The sequence below is a fragment of the Thalassophryne amazonica genome, chromosome 12 (assembly GCF_902500255.1).
Source record: "Thalassophryne amazonica chromosome 12, fThaAma1.1, whole genome shotgun sequence".
Classification (NCBI taxonomy): Eukaryota; Metazoa; Chordata; class Actinopteri; order Batrachoidiformes; family Batrachoididae; genus Thalassophryne; species Thalassophryne amazonica.
Genome location: NC_047114.1, coordinates 76366099 through 76386546, shown reverse-complemented (window position 1 = coordinate 76386546; position 20448 = coordinate 76366099). Strand labels below are relative to the sequence as shown.

The 20448-nt window shown below is 40.7% G+C and overlaps 1 protein-coding gene across 1 annotated transcript in view; it reads left to right on the top strand.

Moving 5' to 3' along the window:
* Positions 1 to 1008: 1008 nt before the first annotated feature.
* Positions 1009 to 20448, top strand: part of pth1r (parathyroid hormone 1 receptor) — a 95689-nt gene continuing 76249 nt past the window's right edge. Inside the window, exon 1 of the mRNA XM_034183649.1 lies at positions 1009 to 1935. Within this exon, the coding sequence (XP_034039540.1) occupies positions 1867 to 1935 (69 nt within the window). The 5' untranslated portion in view covers positions 1009 to 1866. The remainder of the gene's footprint in view (positions 1936 to 20448) is intronic.

The following is a 20448-nucleotide window of genomic DNA, read 5'->3' as shown; positions in this document are numbered from 1 at the left end:
GTCTACAGACAATTCCTTTGACTTCATGCTTGGTTTGTGCTCTAACATGCACTGTCAACTGTGGGGCCTTATATGTAGACAGATGTGTGTCTTTCCAAATCATGTCCAATCAATTGAATTTATCCCACATGGACTCCAATGAAGCTGTAGAAACATCTCAAGGATGATCAGTGGAAACAGGATGCACCTGAGCTCAGTTTTGTGCTTCATGTCAAAGCCTGTGAATACTTTAGTGGATGTGATTTCTTAGTTATATATATATATATATATATATATATATATATATATATATATATATATATATATATATATATATATATATATATATATATATAAATTTGCAAAAATAAAAAAAGGAAAAAAGTCACATTGTCATTATGGGGTATTGTGTGTAGAATTTTGAGGAAAAAATAGTAATCATTTCATCCAGTATGGAATAAGGCTGTAACATAACAAAATGTGGAAAAACTGAAGTGCTGTGAGTGTTTTACTGCACATATAAATTTACAACCACATTATAACGCAGTTAGATAACGGCAGCACCTTCCTGACAAATGATACTTATAAAATTTCTTGCATGACTGATGACTGTTTGAGATTAAGTTTCTAAGGTGTGCCTCTTTTTCTGGCAGCTGAGCGTGTATTGGAGAAAGTTACATTTCAGTATTTTCCTGCCACACGTTTTTTTTTTAAATAACACATTAATATCTAAACACAAGTCCTGAATAAGTAAAGTCTCCTGTGACGGAAAACGAACATCTTCTGCATTATGTCTCGGTAATCCAATCTAACTAGATGCAACTTTTTTTGAGAGACTGCAGGGGGAAAAGCGGTTTGGCAAACACCCTGAGATCTGTTGAATGTCGAGTTTGTTTGAGGGGTGAGAAAATATGTCATTTCGGAGTCGTGGTTTTCTCCAACGTAAGCGTGCGCGCACCAATGAGAGGCTTTTACGCGCCGCCCCTACCTGCCTCCTTCCACCTCCTCCCCTCCTCTCCGCCGTTCACACTCACTACTAACGGCGACCTGCTGCCTTCCACATCTGGAGCCGCTGTACGAAACCAGAAACTTGCACATCCACGCTGCGCGTTTGGCGATATAACGAACCGTCCTGTTTGTTTTCTCTCAGTAGTAAGTCTTAAAGTTGGCTTTTCCTAATATTTTTTTAACTGTTTGACTTTCTCACATTCAGAGTGACCGTTTCTTCCATTTCAACGCGATTTCTCGAACCTAAATGATGACTTTTCCCTGTTGGTGTAAACAGCGTGATGCGTAAAGACGCATTGGAGAAATCGAATAGAGAAACCAGCGAAATGTTTGTTTTTTCTTTCTTTCACGTATTAGTTGTTAAAAGTTGTTGTTGTTGTTGTTGTTGTTGATGTTTTGCTGCGTAAATCGTGAAATTCAGTGTCACATTTTAGGCTGATTAGCGTCCAGGACTGATCTAACATTTGGAAGCGAACCCTGGAATAAAACGCATAAGGCGCACAGCTCCATACTGAAGTGTTTAAGTTAGTCTGAGGGGAAATTTAAAAGACCTAAAAATACAGCGTCGGTTTCTTCCCTACAAAGAATCATTTGAACTTCCCACCGCAGAGCGAGAACGACATAAATAGTTCTGACATGTGGATGTAATTTCAGAAGAGGGAAAAAAAAGAGACTGATGCGGAGAAATGAGGAGAGCGCGCTGATGCGGAGCGTATATAACAGATTATAGCGTATTAAAAACCAGGGCGAGTGCAGAGTTATGATTTCACAAGCAGCCATCGGCATCAAGAGGCCAGATGGAGTAAGACAAAATTGAGTTGAGTAGATCAAACGGTTCGAGCATCACCAGCGTGTTTGAGCCCTGAGAGGACGTCGGGGATGGGGTCCACTCTGCTGCTGCACAATCTGGACTTTCTTCTCCTCTCACTCCTCAGCTCTATATGCCTGGTAAGTTATTAATTCATATACTTTTTTTTTTCATTTTGGCACTGGAGCCTCCAGATGTTGACAGCGCGTCAGAGCGCACGAAAGTGTGTGGCGCGCAAGGGGGTGGGGTGCTGCAGGGGCTGAATTAGATGTTCATATTGGACAAGTCTAAAAGGATGTTTTCAGTTTCCTCCACAACGTCGGTTCATTAACAAGATCGTGATTAAAGGGGCAGATTCTGAGAAAATGTAAACAAGTGTCACAAGTGTCGAACAGATGTTTGGAAGCGGATACCTTTCTGACAGTTCTTTCACGACACAAGACAGCTATTAAAAGCAATATTTTTGAGGGGGTTTTTTGTGTGTAAATGTTAGGAACAGAAAAAGGCAGAGGATTCAACAAGCACTCAAAATGAAAATCGTTTGAGAAAGGTTCTTCAATTATTCATCTCAGTTTATTAAAAAAAAAAGTAATTGCGCACAGATCACAGGTGTTGGATTTGGCTAAAATGGAAGTCAGAAATGGTCCAGTGGATTAAAAAAAAGATCAGCTAAGAAATATGGATCACTTTTTTCTCGCCATGTGCTATTTTAAGTTTATTCCAGTCTTTTATTTGAGAGGAATTCTCGTTATTTATTTATTTTCTGGTGAGGTTGCAATGTTTGATGATATCTAGAATGTGCGTCTCACATGTTTGTTGCAAATTAGGAAGAAATGCCTTTATTGTCATTGTACAAAAATACAACAAAATTATTCTCTGCAGTTAACCCGTCCTAATTCTAAATCTTATAAGTCAGTAATGTCACAATATATGGTTCCTTGATGCCTTGACACTTGATATATTCTGTCCAAAATGTGTTAAATCCACATGGGCTTCAAGCACTTTGAGTTAAACAATTATGACCTTGAGTTTGACCTTTCAGTGTCACACAAAGTCAGCAGACATGTGACCAATAGAAATGTGATGTATGACTTCATATTAGTGTTTCACAGTAACCTTAACTTTATTTTTAACCAGTTAATCACTATTTTAAATATCCCCTATATTAAACCAATGGGCCTAAATTTTGACCTTGTCTTGTGACCTTGACTTTTCCCCCCCCCCCCCCGCCAAAAAAAAAACAAATAATTTTGTTCTTGGTGTAGCCTCAGTCCTCCCGCCAAGTTTGGCACACATTTGATATTTTGTTCACACACAGACATCTCGGAAATATATCCTCCGAATCAAAGTACTTATGTCTTGCGTATCTTGGTTAACGTAGTACTGTTCAGAACCATCAGTAAGTATCACTGCAACTCATCAAATCCACAGGTACCACCTTGCAATAGTCTAGATGAATCCTCAGGCTAAAAAAATGGACATATGGACACACCATAAACAATACTCCCGCATGTTCTTGTCACTCCCAGTAGGTGTAAAAACAGTTTTTGTTTTTTGTTTTTTTTTCACATTTCAAGCTACATCTATGTAAGCAGTTGGTCAAAAAAAACTAATTTCCTTGGATACGTGACACTCGAAACTCTGGTTTTTACTCATGCACTGCCGCATGTCTGCGTTCTTTTTGGCTGAGATTAAAGCAGAGGATTATGGGTAATCAAACAGCACAGAGGGTTTTTTGAGGAGCTGGCACGTGCCCCTTTTAACTTGTAATGGCACGACGTCTCTGCTGCACAACTGGCCTAAATCATGACCAAATAAGTGGAGACACCGAGTTAAAGCTTTAGAATGAACATCAAAACGGGCAAATTAATTTTAGCATCCAGAAAACCCATCGACTAGGCCGTCCCGTGTCAAAGGCTCCTCGGAATGCGGCCAATGTATGCAACCTTATTTCACCTGAAAATGAAGAATACAACGGGTGTTTCCTTTGGGGCCCAAACACTCCCACGAGTCATTGCACAATTTTTTTTTTTTTTTTTTAAGGGCACTTTTGGACTCCATATGCAAAATCCTACATAAGTAATGTTTGTAAGTAAAGCATAAATACATTCTGAAAAGTGATTACTAAACTACGGGGTAGCATGTTGGCTTAGTGGTTAGCACTGCTGCCTCACAGAGAGAAGGTCATGGGATTGATTCCCACCTGTAGCTTTTCTGTGTGGAGTTTGCATGAGTTCCCTTCAGGTGCTCCAGCTTCCTCCCACCTCCAAAGACATGCAGGTTAGGTGAACTGGAAACTTTAAACAATGGTCCATAGGTGAATGTGTTTGTCTGTCTGTATGTGGCACAGACTGGCACCCTCTGCAGGGTGTACCCTGCCTAGTGCCCTATGTCTGCTGGGATAGGCTCCAGCTCCCGGCGACCCAATCTTGGATAAGGGGTTGAAGACTATTGTGTGTGAGATTGTTAAACTACAGGTTACGTCCACTATGCTGCCTTGTCATGTGCGGCCGTTATGTTTGCCAGGTGACGGGTGGTAAAGACAAGAAAAGCTAATGCTGCATTCGCACAATGCTCCATGGGTTAGACCATCTTATCTCAGAAGAGGTTTTTTTTCCATTCTCCACAGTTTCTGAAAGCCAAATCTTTGAGGGACACGGCTTTAGAAGGATGCAGTAATTTTGGTCAACACGGTGCAGCAGCGCAGAAGTAAAAACACAATGCACAATGTTGATTTGAAGAGTTAAAATCATCTCTGAATTATTTAACAATATATATAGTGGTTTACACTGTTGCCCCACAGCAAGAAAGTCATGGAATCAATTCCCACCTGTGGCCTTTTGGTGTGGGGTTTGCGTGTTCTACCTGTGATTGCGTGGGTTCCCTTCGGGTGCTCCGGTTTCCACACACATACAAAGACATGTAGGTTAGGTGAACTGGAAACTTTAAATTGTCCATAGGTGGGTGTGGATGTGTTTGTCTATATGTGACCCTGTGACAGACTGGCATTCTCTCCAGGGTGTATCCTGCCTCACATCCTATGACTGCTGGGATAGGACCCCGCTCCTTAATTGGAGTGAGCGGTTGTAGATGAGTGAGTGAGTATTATTTCCCACATTCTTTCTGACACCCTTGGACCATACCATGTCCTAATGTTATTTGAATGTCTTTTCTGCACATCATTGTAATGGCCCATTAGATGGAACAATCCAAAGGACACTGTAGCAGGTTAATGTAAGTAGGTATCAAGCTATAACACATTCTCATGGAAAATAACACCAGTGTGGAGTGGAAATGCCAACTCTTGAAGGTCCTTGATGCTAGCTCCAGTCCCCGTTGAAGCCCATGTTAAAATGCCCAATTTTGGTTAGGAAAACAGTTTTGGTCTCTGTTGGTGGTTTCAATATTCATGACAACTGTACGGAGTGTAAGCGATTTATTTATTTTTATATAACTCACAAGTTTATGATATTTGAATCCATAATGTTATTAGTTAGGGGTGTGGTCGCTTTGACTGACAGCTAGTGTGCTTGGTCAAGGTTCACTGCTTGCTTCTGTGGGCTTGACTGTGCCCTCATTCATTCATTCTCTATAAATACTTACTCCAGTTAAGGGTCATGCCAGGTAAGGATCTTCTGATTGTGCTCTGGTTGCATCTTATGGTTCTCAACACTTAACAAAGCAACATATATCGAGCGTGATGATGTTGCGCAGGGCAAAATCAGCAAGCTGCTGGAATTAATGCTCCAGCTTCCCACAGTTACGCCACAATAACACATTGTTTTGCACACAGCGAGTTTGTTGCAGTGCTCCCTGCCTGTTGTTTCACAGCCCTGCAACACTCCTAAACCAAATCTCTGCTCCACGTGGTCAGTACGGATGTTTCATTCATAACTCTGAAAGCCCCCGCTGCACCTGGGAAACTTAATCCCTCAGATTGCCAGCTGTAAAGAATTAAATCTGCCCCTACGTTGTCATTGTGAGTGGCCATAAGGCCAACTGTGTGTGCACACACACACAAACTATGCAGCCGGAGTCAGTCGGTTGTGTGTGTTTTGGCCTGTGCTGTTGTGCATTCAACAGGCAGTCGGCCCAGACTCTGAGGTATAGAGCATTTTCCCACTGATGTGGTCCGTCACTGCACCGCAGTGGACCTCTAGGCTCATTGGTTTAGATGGCAGAGGAAAACAATTATAACACAGGCCGTTTATTTATATCTGATTCAACATTCAGTCCTTAAAGGCTTTGCCTGTGAATAGTGTTTACCCATGTTTTTTTGTTTTTTTTTACTTTGGAGTTTGGTTAGTTGTCCACAAATGTACTTTTTTCCAACAACATGACCAAAAGAGACACAGGATGTCTCTGGATGTTAAATCGCAGAGTGGAAATGTCCTGACAGGCGTTCTTTTTTTTTTTTTTTTTGACTTACATAGTGACACGTTCCTCAGTGAAGACACACTGTGAGCGCAGTGATGTCCATCTCAGCTCAGAAAGACAAAATCTAACGACGGCAACCGTGAAGCAGAGCCGTACTCGCAATTCTTTTCACATTGCCTGTCCACCAACTATGTTATGTGATCGCTGGTGTTTGTGAAGCTGTTAGCACCTTTAGTGATCTTCTCGAAACGGCGAAAGATAATCAGTGCTGCAAAGGTGAAGAATTCATTACAGATAATATTAACTGGAATGTATATACATACTCATCGGCCACTTTATTAGGTACAGTGGCGTGCCAAGGGGGGGCTTGGGGGAGGCTTTAGCCCCCCCCAATAATGAGCTAAGCTCTCCCCCAGCCCCCCCCAATAATTCTGCCAATAATGTGAATAGCGACTGACATATTTGTGGATCTCAACTGCAGTTTTGCGCTGAGAATGTCTCAGTATTGTGTAAATGAGCAAAGTGATGAATGTGTATGTTCAGTGATCCACCAATGTTGAATCACCCTTCACAAACAGAATTTTCAGTTTTGCAAATAAACATTTATTTGTAAAAACCCACACACAAGTTACAAATCAGAAATTTGTGTTTGTGGATCACAAAGCACATGTACAAATCAAAGAATATTATATATATTATATATTATATATATAAGTATTAATGAGACAAATTTAACTCCATACTCCAAAAATTTAGGTTTCCTAAATATTTATGACGGCCACTCTTAAAACTTCACTTATCTTTATAATTTTATTACGGGTAAATTTTAGAATTGATTTAGATGAGATGTACTTATTATCTCACAGGAATATATCACAATTATCAGGGAACTACTTTTTGCGCAGGAATTCATCCAGTACGTCGGCCGCAGCCGCGCATGAACACAGAATATACAGAAGCTGTATATCGTTGTTCGGCAGTCATTCTAAGTGATGTGTGTGTGTGTGTGTGTGTGTGTGTGTGTGTGTGTGTGTGTGTGTGTGTGTGTGTGTGTGTGTGTGTGTGTGTGTGTGTGTGTGTGCATTGATACCACATTTTAGAGGAGCACGGTTGACTAAAGCATATACCTTGGTATTTATAAAGCAATTTACTATATATTGTTCATTTCAACGACATTTTGTGGAACCCCTCCAACTTTTACCTCAGCCCCTCCAACAAAAATTTCTTGGCGCCGCCACTGATTAGGTACACCTGTTATTAACACAAATGGCTCATCAGCCAATCATATGGCAGCAACTAAATGCATTTAAGCATCTAGACGTGGTGAAGACGACTTCCTGAGGTTCAAATCGAGCATCAGAAAGGGGATATAAGTGACTTTGAATGTAGCATGGTTGTTGGTGCCAGACGAGCTGGTCTGTGTATTTCAGAATCTGCTGATCTACTGGGACTTTCACACACAACCATCTCTAGGGTTTACAGAGAATGGTCCCAAAAGATAAGATATCCAGTGAGCGGCAGTTGTGTGGATGAGAATGCCTTGTTGATGTCAGTGGAGAATGGACAGACTGGTTGAATGGGCGACTGTGTGATGTCAACATAGACCAACATCTCTGAGGAATGTTTCCAACATCTTTTTGAATCCATGTCACGAAGAATTAAGGCAGTTCTGAAGGCAAAACGGGGTCCAACCCAGTACTAGCAAGGTGTACCTAATAAAATGGCCGATGAGTACACAGTAAAACCACCAGTGTAAAACTAACACTGACAGTGTCAATTTAACACTGGTGATTTTACCATGTGTGTGTGTATATACGTATATATATATATATATATATATATATATATATATATATATATATATATATATATATATATATAGATACACTTCAAATTAAGATGTGTATTTTCAGTGTTTTTTAATTATTTAAACAATTACATTTAAATTTTCACTGAGATGAAACACTTCAAAACTCTGAAAAGTTTGCATTAAAAACATCTAAATTGTAAATCTTACAAAACTTGATCAAGTGGTCAGTCTTATCAAAAGAAAGAACTCATTAACTTTTGGTTTCTAGATTTGACTGGATTCTGGAGAGTTTTTTTTATTACACAGTGAGACAAGATGCTTCTTTAACATTTTGATTTTGATAAATTTCTCAAAAATTTTACACGCTGAATATGTTGAAATCGATCATGCATATCATCAAGAACAATAGAGTGAAAATTTGTGCAGATCGGAATTAGGATCCTGATCTTTTCATGTGATTTTAATATAAGATACAAAGGTGCAAACATGCAGTAATTTTTATGAATTTCAATTAAAAATCTTAGGTTTGCTGAGTTCACAGAGCACTTTAAGTTATCCTAAAATTGAATAGTTACTTCAGATGTCAGGAAATGGTGCAAAAACAGTTTTATCTGTCCAAAACCCAGAAGGATTAAATTTACAGTGAGGTACAAAAAGAATGATTAAATTTTAATAGCTGTAATTAGTCAAATTTTGCATTTTATTGATAAATTATGCAGCAAATTTATTGTTTGTCTCTGTTGATCAATAGCAGATTTACATTCATACACACACAAATTGCCATGTGCGGCTTTCAGCTGCGCCCCTGGAGGAATTTAAAGTGCAGTCAGTGTCTCTTCCACACACACTCGTCTGCACACAGAGGAGTGTGTGGGAATCAATTCAGCCATCCTGTGCTACCACCTGACCTCCAGCCACATTAACAGTCTAATCATTAAAGTGGATATTAGATATTATTTTATGTGATGATGCATTCAGGAACTCTGTGCTGTGTTTGCACTTTTTTTTTTTTAACACTTGAGCGTGCATGCAACAGCCGTGGTTGGCTGTGATCGGCTGCCTCACTTAACTGGCTAATTTCATTTATTCAACAGAAGCAGTGCTTTCAGGAACCTTGGTGCACATTTAATTTCTGCCTCCTGACTGACTGTCTCGGGGACAAACATGACTTGACTTGCATGTGTGTCCTCACTGAGACCTCTGCTTGTATCTGTAATCATGATGTCATCTTTGCAGGAATTCCGGCTTTGAGGAGTGTCATGTTTTAGTCAATCAAAGGCAATTTTGATAAGTGTGAAATGCTGAAAATATTTGTTGCCGACTGCTTTTTGTCCAGTCATGTCCAGCTCTATTTAGTTCTTCCAAAGGTGGCTGTAAAAGCCACCATAGCACCATTACTGCCAGCTGACTTTGCAGTATTAACTACGTTTTCCTCAACCTTTTGTGCTTTATCAGATGCACAACTATGCAATTTATCCTGTGCAATAATTTTACTATACCTATATATATATATATATATATATATATATATATATATATATATATATATATATATATACTCAACAAAAATATAAACGCAACACTTTTGGTTTTGCTCCCATTTTGTATGAGATGAACTCAAAGATCTAAAACTTTTTCCACATACACAATATCACCATTTCCCTCAAATATTGTTCACAAACCAGTCTAAATCTGTGATAGTGAGCACTTCTCCTTTGCTGAGATAATCCATCCCACCTCACAGGTGTGCCATACCAAGATGCTGATTAGACACCATGATTAGTGCACAGGTGTGCCTTAGACTGCCCACAATAAAAGGCCACTCTGAAAGGTGCAGTTTTGTTTTATTGGGGGGGGATACCAGTCAGTATCTGGTGTGACCACCATTTGCCTCATGCAGTGCAACACATCTCCTTCGCATAGAGTTGATCAGGTTGTCAATTGTGGCCTGTGGAATGTTGGTCCACCCCTCTTCAATGACTGTGCAAAGTTGCGACGATGAACTGGAGTCAGGTCAAGACCCCGGTGAGGACGACGAGCATGCAGATGAGCTTCCCTGAGACGGTTTCTGACAGTTTGTGCAGAAATTCTTTGGTTATGCAAACCAATTGTTTCAGCAACTGTCCGAGTGGCTGGTCTCAGACGATCTTGGAGGTGAACATGCTGGATGTGGAGGTCCTGGGCTGGTGTGGTTACACGTGGTCTGCGGTTGTGAGGCTGGTTGGATGTACTGCCAAATTCTCTGAAACGCCTTTGGCGACGGCTTATGGTAGAGAAATGAACATTCAATACACGAGCAACAGCTCTGGTTGACATTCCTGCTGTCAGCATGCCAACTGCACACTCCCTCAAATCTTGCAACATCTGTGGCATTGTGCTGTGTGATAAAACTGCACCTTTCAGAGTGGCCTTTTATTGTGGGCAGTCTAAGGCACACCTGTGCACTAATCATGGTGTCTAATCAGCATCTTGATATGGCACACCTGTGAGGTGGGATGGATTATCTCAGCAAAGAAGAAGTGCTCACTATCACAGATTTAGACTGGTTTGTGAACAATATTTGAGGGAAATGGTGATATTGTGTATGTGGAAAAAGTTTTAGATCTTTGAGTTCATCTCATACAAAATGGGAGCAAAACCAAAAGTGTTGCATTTATATTTTTGTTGAGTGTATATTCTATTTTGCACATAATCTGACCTTTCTTTAATGAAAATATTTTTCTTTTCTTTACTACTGTACCACTCTTTCTCCACTGTGGGATCATTAAAGTTTATCTTATCTCAAAAGTGATGATTTATATCAGAGATGGCAAAATAGACATTTCCAACTCACTGAATATGTCTCGGACTTCACTTGGACTTTTACATTAATGATTAAAAAATGCAAAATCAGTCTAAATTAGGCAGTTCTCAAAATCTGAGTGACTGCCAAACAATGAGCGTCGCGAGTGAAGCCAAAATGAACATTAGAGACTCGAGCTGATAGATATGATCTGTTTTCTGGTGTGGTTGAGGGGGAAGGACGTGGAGCTCAGACACTGTCAGGGCTGGTTTACATGCTTGTCCTTTGCACACACACTTGACCACTCTTGAATTTTTTTTATGATATTTACAACTGTACAAAATGATTCCCAAAGTGTGGGCCATGGCCCCCAGATGGGACATGAAGGTAGGGAATGAGAGATCATTAAAAACACATTAAAAAATGGAATAAAGGCTAACATTTTGGTGAAAAAAAAGATTATTTGTAAATTTCAGTCAGAAGTGATAAAACAGGCATTTGTTTAAAATGGTGTTTTTGTTGTGTGTAAGTGTAATGACACGGACCCACAACAGGGGGCGTAAATGAACGGTCAATGGAAGTAAAGAGTAACACTTTTAATGTACAGATACAATTCAATACTACAGTCAATTTGTACAGTTGGTGTCGTGTGGGCAGGCTCGAGGATAGGAGACGCCTGTCCAAATAAGAGTCAATCAATCAATCAATCAATCAATCAATCAATTTTTTTATATAGCGCCAAATCACAACAAACAGTTGCCCCAAGGTGCTTTATATTGTAAGGCAAGGCCATACAATAATTATGTAAAACCCCAACGGTCAAAACGACCCCCTGTGAGCAAGCACTTGGCTACAGTGGGAAGGAAAAACTCCCTTTTAACAGGAAGAAACCTCCAGCAGAACCAGGCTCAGGGAGGGGCAGTCTTCTGCTGGGACTGGTTGGGGCTGAGGGAGAGAACCAGGAAAAAGACATGCTGTGGAGGGGAGCAGAGATCAATCACTAATGATTAAATGCAGAGTGGTGCATACAGAGCAAAAAGAGAAAGAAACAGTGCATCATGGGAACCCCCCAGCAGTCTACGTCTATAGCAGCATAACTAAGGGATGGTTCAGGGTCACCTGATCCAGCCCTAACTATAAGCTTTAGCAAAAAGGAAAGTTTTAAGCCTAATCTTAAAAGTAGAGAGGGTGTCTGTCTCCCTGATCTGAATTGGGAGCTGGTTCCACAGGAGAGGAGCCTGAAAGCTGAAGGCTCTGCCTCCCATTCTACTCTTACAAACCCTAGGAACTACAAGTAAGCCTGCAGTCTGAGAGCGAAGCGCTCTATTGGGGTGATATGGTACTACGAGGTCTCTAAGATAAGATGGGACCTGATTATTCAAAACCTTATAAGTAAGAAGAAGAATTTTAAATTCTATTCTAGAATTAACAGGAAGCCAATGAAGAGAGGCCAATATGGGTGAGATATGCTCTCTCCTTCTAGTCCCCGTCAGTACTCTAGCTGCAGCATTTTGAATTAACTGAAGGCTTTTTAGGGAACTTTTAGGACAACCTGATAATAATGAATTACAATAGTCCAGCCTAGAGGAAATAAATGCATGAATTAGTTTTTCAGCATCACTCTGAGACAAGACCTTTCTGATTTTAGAGATATTGCGTAAATGCAAAAAAGCAGTCCTACATATTTGTTTAATATGCGCTTTGAATGACATATCCTGATCAAAAATGACTCCAAGATTTCTCACAGTATTACTAGAGGTCAGGGTAATGCCATCCAGAGTAAGGATCTGGTTAGACACCATGTTTCTAAGATTTGTGGGGCCAAGTACAACAACTTCAGTTTTATCTGAGTTTAAAAGCAGGAAATTAGAGGTCATCCATGTCTTTATGTCTGTAAGACAATCCTGCAGTTTAGCTAATTGGTGTGTGTCCTCTGGCTTCATGGATAGATAAAGCTGGGTATCATCTGCGTAACCCACACGATTTCCACCGCCAACGGATCTGGAACACACCGGAGCCGCCAAGTCCCGAGTCACCAGGTGGCCACCGTCTCAGCTGTCAGATCGGGTACTGCTGGCAGGGAGCAGAAACAGTCAAGGGTGGGTGTGTGCACACACCCAGCAAACAGTCAGCAGAGTTCTGATAATGAAGGGAGAAAAACACCACCTCCCACTTCTCACAGTTGTGCAGATCCTACTCTCACTTAACAGCTGAGGAGCGGAAACGCCAACTCCTCCTGACCAGCTGTAAGTGTACTGAAATGTCTGCAAACTCAGAATGCAAAGTACAGCTTCTCGAGCTTAGTAGCAAAATACGTTGCAACAACAAGCTTAGCTGAAACAGAACGAAGACGGCTGAGAGTTTACCTGAGAACATCAGATGATTTCTCGGCAGGGGTGTGGTGTCTTCTCCAGGCTTTTATGGATGGCTAGATGAGATGATGAAGGACAGCTGTCAGGGTCCCTGGTGGCGAACTGCGCCCTCTGGTGCCTGAAGCCCATCTACAGGCAGAGCGCCCTCTGGTGTTGGCCAGCAGTACCTCCTCTTCGGGCAGCCCACACAACAGTTTTTCTTCATTATTGTAGTTTAATGTAATATCTACATGTAAATACTTCATATTTGTCTCATGTGTCGAGCAAACTTGTGATTAAAGGTTTAAATGGGCACCGGGTGATTTGCAGATTTCAAAGTGGGGCCCTCTATTCTTACGTTTTGAAAATGCTCCTGTAAAACAACCCGAAAGTCTTCTCTTTTGTGCACAGTATGAGGAACATCGTTTAAAAAATTGTGAATTGTCACACCTGAAGCACCTGAATGTCAGGGGAATTTTTATGTATTTATTTGTTTGAAGCTCGTTATTTACTATAACATGATGATCTCACCTGTTTAACATCACCTTTATGATACCAGCATGTTATTTCACCTCGTCAAATTGCCACTATTCTGAAAACCACTTGCGCCATCTGTTTAAAAATGTGTTGCTGTCATCAGTTATATTTGAAAACAAAACATAAAGAGCTGAAAGCCTTCACGCAGCAAAGTCTCCACGTGTTCATTTTGGACGAGTTCTGAACATCACACAGGCGGCACTCAGAGCACTCAAACAATGAAACAGGACTGGGAAAAAAATGCGGTAATAGATGGAGCAGAAAGGACATCATTTTAGCTCAATTTATATAATCTTTGAGCAACTTTGGATGTTTCTGCAAGAGTAGATAAGTTCTGAGCCAGCTGCACAAACAAAAAAAAAAAAGGTGATGTTAAAGTAAACGAGGACAGGAGTTGCATTGTTGGTATTTCACCAGACGTGTTCCTGATGGTTGTTGGACTCCACTAGAAATGTGGCTTGTCATGAATCCTGTTTGTGATTTTCATGGACAACATTTAAAGGTGGAGTGAGGGACTGGAGGGTGTCCAGTTTGGTGACCTTGGAAATACATCTCTGCTCTTTTTGGATGATGTTGGCTTCATCAGAAAGCGACTTTTGATGTCAACTGGCAAGGTTTGAGGCAGAGTGTGAAGTGACTGGAATGAGGATCAGCACTCCCAAATCTGACAGCATGGTCAGACCTCTGTCAGAAAGGTTGGTTTGTCTCCTCTGGATCAGGGGAGAGTAATTGCACCAAGTGGAGCAGTGTAAATAACTCAGGGTCTTGTTCATGAGTAGGGGTAAGATGGACAGTGAGAAGGTGAGACTCTTAATTTACCAGTTTTGGGTGATGACTGAAAGAACAAGATTGAAGATCCAAGCGGCAGAAATGAGGTTCCTTTGGCAAGTATCTGGACTTACTCAGGGACAGGTGAGAAATGCAAACATCCGAGATGGAGTCAAAGCTGAGGTGGTTCGGGCTTCTGATGAGGATACCCACTGATTATTAGATCTTGTAGACGTGTCCAACTGGAAGCAGGAAGACCCAGGAGATGCTGGAGGAACTGCATCTTCCAGGTAGCCTGGGATGTCTCAGAATCCCGCAGGAAGAGTTATGGGGCTTGGCTGAGGATAGGGAAGTGTGGGATGAGCTGCTTGGTCTCCTGCCACCACAGCACAGACCCAACTAATGAATGAATGAATGAAAGGACTCATCAGCCTCGAGCAACAATCCACTGAATCCAGATCAGGTTGCATCTGTGAAGAATCAGAAAGCAGAACTCCAGTTTTTATAAAAATGTGCTCTTATTTTGACATTGTTGACACATTTTACTGTGTTAAAGAAAGCACTGGCTGTTGGGGTTGCATCTCTAACCTGCTCATAACATTATTTTTTCTTTCTGTTTCTTAACAACCAACTCATACTGTAATTTGAGCAACATTTGTCTGTCTGTCTGTTTGTTCCCCTACTCTTCCCAAGTCCTTTGGGCAGTTTCAACCAAATGTGATATATGGTTGACAATAGAATTGCCCTTAAATTGTTTGTTTTTGGTAAAAGTCAATGGGGTCCAACATCAATTTCTTTTTTTTTCACACCAATGTCCAAAAATTTGGCACAAATATGGAGATGGGTCCTGGAATTACTCAGGCAGAACCAAATTTACCAACATTCATTAGTGCCGTGAGGTTTACTGAGATAGAAGTAAGCTAAATGCTTTTCCTGACGCAACTCCACATTACATGGAGAAATGTAGCAGGAGTGGGGTTTGAACTAGGAACCTTTCGTACTGAAACCAAGTGCACTAACCACTTGGTGAGGTTTACTGAGATGAAAAGTAAAATTTAAGTTCTTTAATACAGTTCATTTAACACAAGTTCTTTAATACAATTTACCAAATGTGTCACACATATGGAAGAGGGAAGGTCAAATTTGCTGAAGGTCAGTCATTGGGGCAAAGGGCTTGTCTACTTGCCTTTTTGTTGGCCTACACCTCCAAAGCTTCATAGGTCATTGAAGGTTAACCCCCATAAATAGCTTTAAATAATTCATTCTGGCAAAGGTCAAGATCAAGAAATTTGTTTCTGTGTAGGCTGTCAGTTGTCCAGGTGGTTTCCATAGTAGAGAAGCTTGAATCTTCGACTGAAGATCAAGAAATTTGATTTTCCAACCTGATTTTGAACAAATGTAGTACAGATGTAGGTGGATTCCAAGAACTGCCCAGGCAAGGTCAGCCAGAGGTCAGACATTTGGACGAACAATAAAGTCATTGGAGTCATATGTCAGGCTCTGTTAGCTCTTACTGTCTTCAAGTCCGCGAGTCCTAGTACTTTGTGTTGTAGAATACAGTTCATTAGTTTCTCAGTAAGTCTACTAATACATACTTTAATGTATGACTGGAGCTTTCACACAGACTCTGAGCAGACTGATGAGACCACAAGCTAAAGATCTAGATCATCTGGCTTTTCTGTGCATCATCAACCACCTGAAAGCACAGAATCATAAATTAAGTCGACGATGTCATTAACGTCACAGATGACGGTACAGAATGTGCACATGAAACTGCAGAGTAAGAGAAGTTCTATTTGCTCGATCCTTGAACAGCACTTAAAGGTTGTGTTGTGACAATCACAGTGTTCACATGCGATACATCCTTTGTTTACCCACTAATGACAAATTGCTTTCATTGGAATCTTGTAACCCAGATTAGATTACAGGATAATCTCATCTCAGCCTGTCTGTGGTAATTAGGGGCAGCAGATAGAGCCTGACTAATTCATCCTGCTGGTGCACTTGTGCTATAGGCTTTTATCTTGAAATTCATTTTGTATTCCACTTTAACTGAGTTTCACTATGATTTATGATAACGTATCCGTGTGTGTGTGTGTGTGTGTGTGTGTGTGTGTGTGTGTGTGTGTGTGTGTGTGTGTGTGTGTGTGTGTGTGTGTGTGTGTGCGTGTGCGTGAAAGAGCGCAAAATAGCATTCCATAAATCATCAAACAGTTTTGTGGGACTGATTGACATAATTAGAATAAGTAAATATAGCATTTCATTCCTTAGTGTATCGAGAGTTCAAACGCTTGAGTGACCGTAATTAAGAGGAAAATTGGTGAAGAGGCAGAGCATCAGTCAGCAAAGAGCCCAACATTCAATCCCCCCCCACCTTCAGCAATATTGTACATAGCTCAGCAGGATGAGGAGCTGGAGTACCAATATGTAGACCTGAGCTTAAATCCTGGTCACCCGACCGGTCTGTGTCCTGGGACAAGACATTTATTTTCCATGGTCCCAGTCTACCCAGCTGGAAATAGTTCCAAGCCTTGTCTGAGGGATTAACCTGCTTCAGACTGGAGTAGCTGGAGACTCTCATCCGCTTAATGCTACAGAATTTACAACCCCAATTCCAATGAAGTTGGGACATTGTGTAAAATGTAAGTATAAACAGAATACAATTATTTGCAAATCCTCTTCAACCTATATTCAATTGAATACACCACAAAGACAAGATATTTGTTATGTGCTGACGCGGGTCAGAGAACCGAACCAGCATCTGACAATGGCCCAGCGCTAAATAACCAGAAAGCGGTTCCAAGAAACAAATTTATTCCCCCTCATGTGCAATAATTCATGTACAACATAAATAGTTAGCTGTCTTGGCAAGGTGAAGGATGGCACGCTCTCCAGCGCCCAAATGGATCAAAGCCCAGCACTTCTGGACTCAGATTCACCGTCGAACACCCCCCAGGTGAATACGACAAACTGACTCTGTGAAGGACGGAAAAGGTGAGGTAAGTCAACAGAGCTACAACAAATATCCTTCAGAGGCACACACTATCAGCAACACATTCAGGTCTGAATTTAAGCCTTATGTAAATGAGCAGCTTCTCACAACAGGTGGAGGATCATCAATCCGTACGCCACGGCAGTGAGAAGCAAACTGCACAATTCTCATCAATGTTCAAATATACTGCGTAACAAAACGCCAAATTACTATCACGTGAGCATCATCCACAGGTGCTGCAAGTTGTTAGGCCTGCACGTGAACATCCTCCACAGGTGTAGCCAATAGTTCTGATGAGGGTGAAGGACTCTTCCGCCAGCACCTTCTCCACAGAAAAAAACAGTTGGCATACCACCTGGAGAGCAAAGAAAAGAAAACAGCACCAAAATGTCCAGCCAAACCCCCCAACACACAACAATATTTAATGTTCAAACTGATGAATTTTATTGTTTTTGTGCAAATATTTGCTCATTTTGAAATGGATGCCTGCAACACATTTCAAAAAAGCTGGGACAGTGGTATGTTTACCACTGTGTTACATCACCTTTCCTTCTAACAACACTCAATAAGCATTTGGGAACTGAGGACACCAATTGTTGAAGCTTTGTAGGTGGAATTCTTTCCCATTCTTGCTTGATGTACGACTTCAGATGTTCAACAGTCAGGGTCTCCGTTGTCGTATTTTGCGCTTCATAATGTGCCACACATCTTCAATGGGTGACAGGTCTGGACTGCAGGCAGTACCCGTACTATGAAGCCACACTGTTGTAACACATGCAGAATGTGGCTTAGCATTATCTTGTTGAAATAAGCAGGGACATCCCTGAAAAAGATGTTGCTTGGATGGCAGCATGTGTTGCTCCAAAACCTGGATGTACCTTTCAGCATTGATGGTGCCATCACAGATGTGTAAGTTGCCCATGCCACGGGGACTAACACACCCCTATACCATCACAGATGCTGGCTTTTGAACTTTGTGCTGGTAACAATCTGGATGTTTTTTTTTTCCTCTTTTGTCTGGAGGACACAGGGTCCATGATTTCCAAAAACAATTTGAAATGTGGACTCATCAGACCACAGCACACTTTTCCACTCTGCTTCTGTCCATTTCAAATGAGCTTGGGCCCAGAGAAGGCGGCGGTGTGTCTGGATATTGTTGATGTATGGCTTTCGCTTTGCATGGTAGAGTTTTAACTTGCACTTGTAGATGTAGCGATGAACTGTGTTAACTGACAATGGTTTTCTGAAGTGTTCCTGAGCCCACGCGGTAAGATCCTTTATACAATGATGTTGGTTTTCAGCCTTGCCGCTTACGTATAGAAAGTTCTCTAGATTCTCTGAATCTTCTGATTATATTATGGACTGTAGATGATGGAACCCCTAAATTCCTTGCAAGCGAATGTTGAGAAACATTGTTCTTAAACTGTTGGACTATTTTTTCCCTCAGTTATTCACAAAGTGGTGATCCTCACCCCATCTTTCCTTTTGGGGATGCTCAATCCCAATCATGACACTCACCTGTTTCCAAACAGGTGTTCTTTGAGCATTCATCAACTTTCTTAGTTTTTTGTTGCCCCGTCCCAACTCTTTTGAAATGTGTTGCAGGCATCCATTTCAAAATGATGAAATATTTGCCAAAAAACAATAAAATTTATCAGTATGAACATTAAGTATCTTGTCTTTGCAGTGTATTCAACTGAATATAGGTTGAAGAGGATTTGCAAATAATTGTATTCTGTTTTATTTACATTTTACACAACGTCCCAACTTCACTGGAATTGGGGTTGTATGAACCCAAGATATCTTGTGCTTTGTATGGCCAACTTCATTTAATTTGTTAATATAAATATAAGGCCTGCAACAAATTCCAAAAATTATATTATATAAATATTATATTGTGGACTGTAGATGATGGAATCCCTAAATTCCTTGCAATTGAACATTGAGAAACATTGTTCTTAAACTGTTGGACTATTTTTTTCTCGCAGTTGTTCACAAAGTGGTGATCCTCATCCCATCATTGCTTGTGAATGGCTGAGCCTTTTGGGGATGCTCTTTTTGTACCCAACCATGACACTCACCTGTTTCCAATTAGTTGTGCATAGTTGTCTTTTGTTGCCCGTCCCAACTTTTTTGAAATGTGTTGCAGGCATCCATTTCAAAATTTGCACAAAAAAACCCAACAAAGTTTATCAGTTTGAACATTAAATATCTTGTCTTTGTGGTTTATTCAATTGAATATAGTTTGAAGAGGATTTGCAAATCATTGTATTCTGTTTTTATTTACATTTTACACAACGTGCCAACTTCACTGGAATTGGGGTTGTATACGTGCCGATACTAACTGGTCTTTGAATTCAGTTTCAGTAAGGTTGGGCATTTTGTTGCTTTGTTGTGGACCTAAAATAACTAAGCATGCACACATGTTAATATCGCTTGGTGTTGTTGTTGTTGTTGTTATTGTTAAAAGCTCTGGTGTATCTTGGTCATTCCATGCCCTCTGCTAGTTGCCCCACTAGTTTTAAAAGTAGGCTTACCAAAATAAAAATGCAAAATGAAGATGAAGTCATTAGATGGTAGTTAACTTTACACATTAATTTAAAAAGTAACTTTGTCTAATATCCCATTGACATGTCTGTCACCTGCTGGAGTCAGGTTTTTTAAAGAATTAACAACATAAGCTACGGACAGTTTAAAGTTTCCGATTCACCTAACCTGTGTGTCTTTGGATGTGTGAGGAAGCCGGAGCACCCGGAGGGAATCCATGCAAACACAGGGAGAACATGCAAACTCCACACAGAAAGGCCCCAGGAGGGAATCTAACCCACAACCTTCTTGCTGTGAATCTAAGTGCCACCCTTATTGCACAGGTGCAAATGTAATCATGTTTCAACAATATGAACAAAGGAAAAGTTTGGTCCTATTTCATGTGTTCCACTGATTCAATATGATTAAAAAATGAATTATTCCTTTTTACACAAAATTTAAAGTCATTTGCGTGGGTTTTGTCACATTTATGTGGTATTTATACTGTAT